Source organism: Ascaphus truei, unplaced genomic scaffold (assembly GCF_040206685.1).
Source record: "Ascaphus truei isolate aAscTru1 unplaced genomic scaffold, aAscTru1.hap1 HAP1_SCAFFOLD_352, whole genome shotgun sequence".
In the NCBI taxonomy this organism is placed as follows: Eukaryota; Metazoa; Chordata; class Amphibia; order Anura; family Ascaphidae; genus Ascaphus; species Ascaphus truei.
In genome coordinates, this window is record NW_027456530.1 from 162,332 (window position 1) to 168,782 (window position 6,451).

Sequence of the window (6,451 nt, forward strand, 5' to 3'; positions counted from 1 at the left end):
GAAGCGCGCACGCGGCCCCAATGCTGTAGCAGCCTCCTGGGAACTACAACTCCCAGGAGACATAGGGAGACAGGCACCAGGTGCCTCATAGCGGCCAATAGGGCTGGAGGATTCTCAGCCCGGGAGAATGGATACAGTTCGCGGGCTTTGCGACAGGCAGTCAGGCTGAGGAGGAGGAAGGGGAAGGAAGGGTGCAGGGAGCGAGTGGCTCCTGCACCAGGTAAGGTTTCCCCAAGTCCCAGGCAGGCCCCAAATCCCTGTTAGGGTAGGGGGTAATTAGTAAGGGACGGCCCGAGATAGGGAGGTCACCCTTAGGCGTGTGAGAGTGCAGGTTTGGCAGTGCCACAGCGGGTAGTGCTGTGAGCACTGACAAATAGGCACAGAGTGTGCAGCGGATGCTGAATGTTGTGGTTGCATGTGTTGCTGCATGTGCCGGGAGATTGCAGAGACAGTGTATGTAGCGTGTTATTGCTGCGGGTTCCAGGTGCAGTGCACTGTTGCGGCAGGTGCCGTTAGTAGGTTACAGTTTGGGACTTGGGTAGTAGGGGAGTTGGACAGGTCATTACCCCGGCAGGCCCATAGGAGTTACCCAAGCCACCACAGGTTGCGGTACTACAGGGACAGGCCCTAGGTTAGGGTTCCTGTCACGTTAGTGCCCTTAGATAGATAGGGAATAGCGGCGGTTGCTGTTTCCGTAAGGCGGTTGCTGTTCCCGTGAAGCGGTTGGGCCCACGTTGGGGTCCACAGAGACTGTGTTCCAGAGTGGGACTGCCCTAGAGGTCCGCACGTGCAGGAGTTCGGTTGAAGGAGTCATCGCCGACTGAGCCTTTGCGACGACTGCTGACCCGAGCATCGGAGTGCTCGGCAGGTATCAAATATATATGTGCACCACCGGGCCCTTAGCGTAATTAGTGACTGCGCAGTCACCCATTGACTCTCTGTAGGATTACGGGACATTCTAAGGGGTTCGTTGGACACTGGGTGGGGATTCACCGGGTGTTGGGAAAGCGTCCGGCGGGACGTCACGGTTGGTGTCTCCTCATGCGAGGGGCACAGGTTATGATGGTGTGTTATGTTTTATATGTGTGTTAGTAAAGTGTTAGTTATTATCCCTACTGTGTATGTGTTTATTAAGTGTCCTGCGAGGAACCACTCCCTGTTCGGTGGGAGCCATCGCAGGTGGAGGCGCTGCGCTGTGTAAGTATGTAAGTGTTACCCCAGGCTCCCAGCTAGCGGAGGCTCAGATCTCCTGGAGCCGCAGGTGTTATACAGCTACCAGTAGTCCCTTACGTAGGTGTTCAGAAAAAGGGCTACATATATATAGATCTCTATCTATCTATCTATCTATATATATACACACACACATTTTAAATTTCACATATGTGTAAATACAGGTAAATATTTACGTATCATTAAGATGGTTATTTGATACAATTAATGTTATTCCATAGATCTGTGGGATTTAGGACATGTTTCAGCACTTTACCAGTCCCTCTGGATTAAACACATTCACACCAGGGACTTGTTCTGCATGCTACATTTTGATTTTTAGCACTGAGTATACTATTAGCACAAAAAGTATGATTATTGTTCTTGCTCACAAGAGATTTAATTTGAGATTCTCAGGGCTTTGGTTCAAACTTTGGGAAGTCAGATTGTTCTATTATACAAAAAACACCCATTTCTACACATTCTTTTAAATCCCATTGAAACCTTCCTGCTGACTCAATTTTACCTTATTAATACTGACAACCATTTGAATGTTTCTGTGGAAAATAAGCAACTCAAGTAAGGAAAAAATACATTAATTTTAACACCAGTAGTTCCACCATGTGCTTTTTATTTTTAAGAACAGATGTAATTATTATTTGTGCAGCTTTTTGGTTATTGAATCATTCTATATAATCTTTATACTATTTTCGAACAAGTCCCAATTCATTATTGTATGCCTTTTGTATGTTTGTGGTCAATCATTAAACATCGTTACCTGAATATAGTTGATGTTTTATTATTTTGGCATAAATGTTAATCTCATCTCACTTTCTTTGCTTTAATGAGTTAAAGTGTGGGTGAGTTCACTATAACACAGCTTCATGCCTTGCTGACTCGTGTCCGATTTAAAAACAGCTTTTAGCATTATAATCCAAGTAATGCCGATATCGATTTCTAATCCAACAGCGCCACCGTGTGGTGTATTGTTTCAATGACTTGCTTTTTGTTTAAATTGAATGCTTTGGCGCCTTTTTGTATATTCACAAATATAAAGATATTAATTTTATTCTTTGCATTATCCGTGCTACACAACTTTGCTTTTATTTATAGAGGTGGACCTGCAAATAGAGACTTTTTTTAAATTATGGTTCTAAAGCAAGAGACATGCTTCACAATCTGGTCACTGACTTTGTGGAGCTTTATACTTTCCTGGAAATAATAAAGTCGGTAAGAAAGTTAGGTCCCCGTGAAGTTAGTGTCGTTATGGTATGGAACAGATGTTTTTTTTCACGAGTTACAGATCTATAGAAGTGTAACTGAACCCAAACCTGTATAATTAGTGAAAGAAAATATCGGTTTGCAAGTGACTGCTTTGTGTTTATCTTCTGCAGATATAGCAAAGTCATAACGGAGTTTCACAATTACAGCACTAACAAGAGGCGATACATGTACTTCATTTTTACGCACATTTTTAATGTTTAATTTAAAATCAGTAACAATTAAAATAATCATTTAGGTAGTAATATATCTCGCTGCAGTAAATATGAAATGATTTGTCTCTTTCTCGATATTGTGGGTGGCTCTGAAAAGAGCCTTTGTGTTGGGTATGTGGGGATCTCTGCTCCTGGTCTCGGGTATTCAGCTCACTTGCTCTTGGCCGGTTTGTGGCTCTCGGTTTTCTTAGGCAGCAGCACGGCCTGGATATTGGGCAGAACACCCCCCTGAGCGATGGTGACCCCTCCGAGCAGCCGGTTCAGCTCCTCATCGTTACGCACAGCGAGCTGCAGGTGCCGGGGGATGATGCGGGACTTCTTATTATCCCGGGCGGCGTTACCGGCCAACTCCAGGATCTCCGCAGTCAGGTACTCGAGCACTGCGGCCAGATAGACCGGGGCTCCGGCTCCCACACGTTGAGCATAATTACCCTTCCGAAGAAGTCTGTGCACACGGCCGACTGGAAACTGCAGCCCAGCCCGAGAAGAGCGAGTCTTGGCTTTAGCGCGCGCTTTCCCGCTCTGTTTGCCTCTTCCAGACATTTCTATTAATCTGACCACAGCTGTAACAGCAAAAGAAATAACAAACCCCGCCCCCTGTGCCCTTATTTATACCTTTATGGGGCCTCGTATCTCCTCTGTCATTGGTCAGTCTTCAAATCAGCCAATCAGTTCCAGAATCCTGTAACTACCAATCATCTTAGTTGAAATGCATCTGATGAGGTCATAAACGGTCACATGATAAAGTCAGCCAATGCAAGAACAGAAGACTGCAGCTTCTCATTTGCATAGGAAGCCTATAAATAAAGCTGCTGGGGGAGGAGTTAGACATTGTCTGTTTGTAGCTGAAGGAGAAAGCATCGCTCAATATGCCTGAACCAGCCAAGTCAGCGCCAGCTGCGAAGTCAGCGCCAGCTGCCAAGAAGGGCTCTAAGAAAGCCGTGACCAAGACCCAGAAGAAGGATGGGAAGAAGCGTAGGAAGACCAGGAAGGAGAGTTACGCTATCTACGTGTACAAGGTGCTGAAGCAGGTTCACCCTGACACCGGCATCTCCTCCAAGGCCATGGGCATCATGAACTCCTTTGTCAACGATATCTTCGAGCGCATCGCAGGAGAAGCCTCCCGTCTGGCTCATTACAACAAACGCTCCACCATCACTTCCCGGGAGATCCAGACCGCCGTGCGCCTGCTGCTGCCGGGAGAGCTGGCCAAGCACGCAGTGTCCGAGGGCACCAAGGCTGTCACCAAGTACACTAGCGCCAAGTAACCCTGATCTCATCACTGACCCACAAACACAAAGGCTCTTCTAAGAGCCACCCACCTTATCCGTGTAAAAGCTATAACGCTCATATTTACTCTGCATTCGGGATAAAAGGGTAAGCAACGAAGGGTTCTGTTAGATTTAGTTTTATTTAGACAGTTGTATTTATTGGTTTGTTTTAGTTTTAAAGCTATTGATCTGACCGGAGAATAGCAGAAAAGCGCCAAGAATCACATACAATGTATCTGTAGTTCGCACAAATACCACAGGGTGGCGCTGCTGTTATACAAGGAATGTGTTCTCATCAAAGCAGGATTTGGTATTCATACAATGCGATTATTTTTTTCACTGACACCGGTTTTGAGTCCCAATAAAATGCAGATTGTATGTAAATGCATATTAGTAAAATTGTACATGAAATGATGCCCCCAACACCCGCATGATGCATTTGATGTAGGGCAGTTTGTGATGAGTTCACATACAGCCAATGCAATTATATTTTCCACATGAGTTTGATACGAGCATAGTTAGTGTGTGTATATGTACTGTATGTATATATATATATATATATATATATATATATAGGCTTTTTTATAGTTTGCCGTACTACATTTTTAGTAGGTTCACTTTAAAAGCTTTACATTTTACTTTTACTGAGCAGCAAGTGATTTTTGTTTTCCTGTTGGATTAAAAATGTTGAACATTCGTTTACAAAGTCATAAAATCTATTAAATAATGAAAGTTTATATGGTTTTAAAGATGTCAAGTGCTCCCACTTTTCGATCTGTTATGAGGAATTGTACCTTTAGTATAAACAAGAAATAATTCGTATAATTTGATGTACCATTTTATAGACTAATATCATGTAACATCAACATTTGTTAGAAACAAATCCAATTAGATTTTTTTCTTTAGCAGTTGTAATTGATTTTCTGATCATTTGTCAGAACTGTAAATGACAAATATGTATCACGTTCTTCTGTTACGTCCATAAATACAACCACTCATTTAATGTGTAAAATCCATCAATTTGCCTGAAGGTTTTGATGAGCATCTCATTCAGGAGTCAGTAACGGGTTTTTTTTTAATGTGAAAGTGTCTGCATTGAAGAAACATTGTTATATTGGTGATGCAAAGAGAAACACACAGCAATATTTAAAATCTGTGCATAATTACCGCATGCAAAAATGCATTCGGGATAAAAGGGTAAGCATCAAATGCAACAGTTTTATTCTGTTACTGCATTTTATTTAGACGGTTTATTTTGGTAGTTTATCTGAGGTACAGTAGACAGACTAATGTGTTTAGACAATTTAAGGAGTTGGGGTTAGGATGCAGTATAAAGCATTGTGCTACTTACTGTAAATATGTATAGCAGCTATTATGTGATGTCTGTTTAGCATTTTAGAGCTTCCTATGTAACAGTCTGTATGCTATACTTTTATTTTATTTTTTGAACAAGAGACGGGAGAACTGCAGACATGAAATAGCGCCAGGAATCTCCTTCAATGAATCTGTATTTCGCAGAAATACCACAGGGTGGCGCTGCGGTTGGACAAAGCAGTAGTTGGTATTAATATAATGCGATTGGTTTCCCCTCGCTCACCTTTTTTGAGCCTCAGTAAAATACAGATATGTAAATGTTTCTCATAAAAATGGTGCATGAAATGATGCCCTTAACACCCGCATGAAACATAATACATGTGATCAGGGGCAGTTTGTGGTAACTTAAAATACAGCCAATGCAATTATTATTTTTTTGCCACATGAGTTTGATTCGAGCATATTTAAAGTTGGCCTTAATAGTTTGTGGCACAACATTATAAGTTGGTTCAGTTTTATTTATTTTTTACAAAAAGCAGCAGATATTTATTCTCTTGTATTACATGGAAGTTTAAACAGGTTTGGACATGTCGAGGGCTTCCACTTTTCTACCTTTTCAATCTTATCAGGAATTTTAACCTTAGTTTAAAAACAAAAAAAAATATTAATATTATTTATGTACCATTAATAGTATAATATTGTACATCACTTAGCATCAACATTTGTTAGAAAAAATTCCAACCATTAGATTTTATTTAGCAGTCTCATTGACTTTCTGATAATTTGTCAGAACTGTAAGTTACACATATTTATCACGTTCTTCGGTTACGACCATAAATACAACCACACATTTATTGTGTAAAATCCATCAATTTGCCTAAAGATTTTGATGAGCATCTAACTCGGGATGCAGCAAAGGCTAATGGAGAGTGATGCATTAGCTTGCAATTTATAGCAGTGCATCCAGCATCAATCAACACTGGCCACATGTGACTTATAATTAAGTAATAGCTATGCTACTATTGCTAAGTACTGCATCACTCATTGGCTAATACAAATTTACTATGCAATATATACTACTAGCATATGTAAAAGTTTGGATATTTCTCCACATAGTTTCAATTTGTTAAAAAAAATCATAGATAAAGATGGTCCTTACAT

At 41.4% G+C, this 6,451-nt stretch overlaps 2 protein-coding genes across 2 annotated transcripts; one reads left to right on the plus strand and one right to left on the minus strand.

The window, feature by feature from the left end:
* Positions 1–2,693: 2,693 nt before the first annotated feature.
* LOC142483663 (histone H2A type 2-B) lies at positions 2,694–3,287 on the minus strand. The gene has a single exon (XM_075583677.1). The coding sequence runs from the start codon at positions 3,246–3,248 to the stop codon at positions 2,856–2,858; it is 393 nt and encodes a 130-aa protein (XP_075439792.1). The 5' UTR covers positions 3,249–3,287; the 3' UTR covers positions 2,694–2,855.
* Positions 3,288–3,530: 243 nt separating this feature from the next.
* LOC142483669 (histone H2B 1.1-like) lies at positions 3,531–4,049 on the plus strand. Its single transcript, XM_075583683.1, has one exon. The coding sequence runs from the start codon at positions 3,575–3,577 to the stop codon at positions 3,971–3,973; it is 399 nt and encodes a 132-aa protein (XP_075439798.1). The 5' UTR covers positions 3,531–3,574; the 3' UTR covers positions 3,974–4,049.
* Positions 4,050–6,451: the final 2,402 nt, after the last annotated feature.

Excerpts from the sequence above, each read along its gene's own strand:
- LOC142483663 (XM_075583677.1), bottom strand. The coding sequence starts at position 3,248 with ATGTCTGGAAGAGGCAAACAGAGCGGGAAAGCGCGCGCTAAAGCCAAG.
- LOC142483669 (XM_075583683.1), top strand. The coding sequence starts at position 3,575 with ATGCCTGAACCAGCCAAGTCAGCGCCAGCTGCGAAGTCAGCGCCAGCT.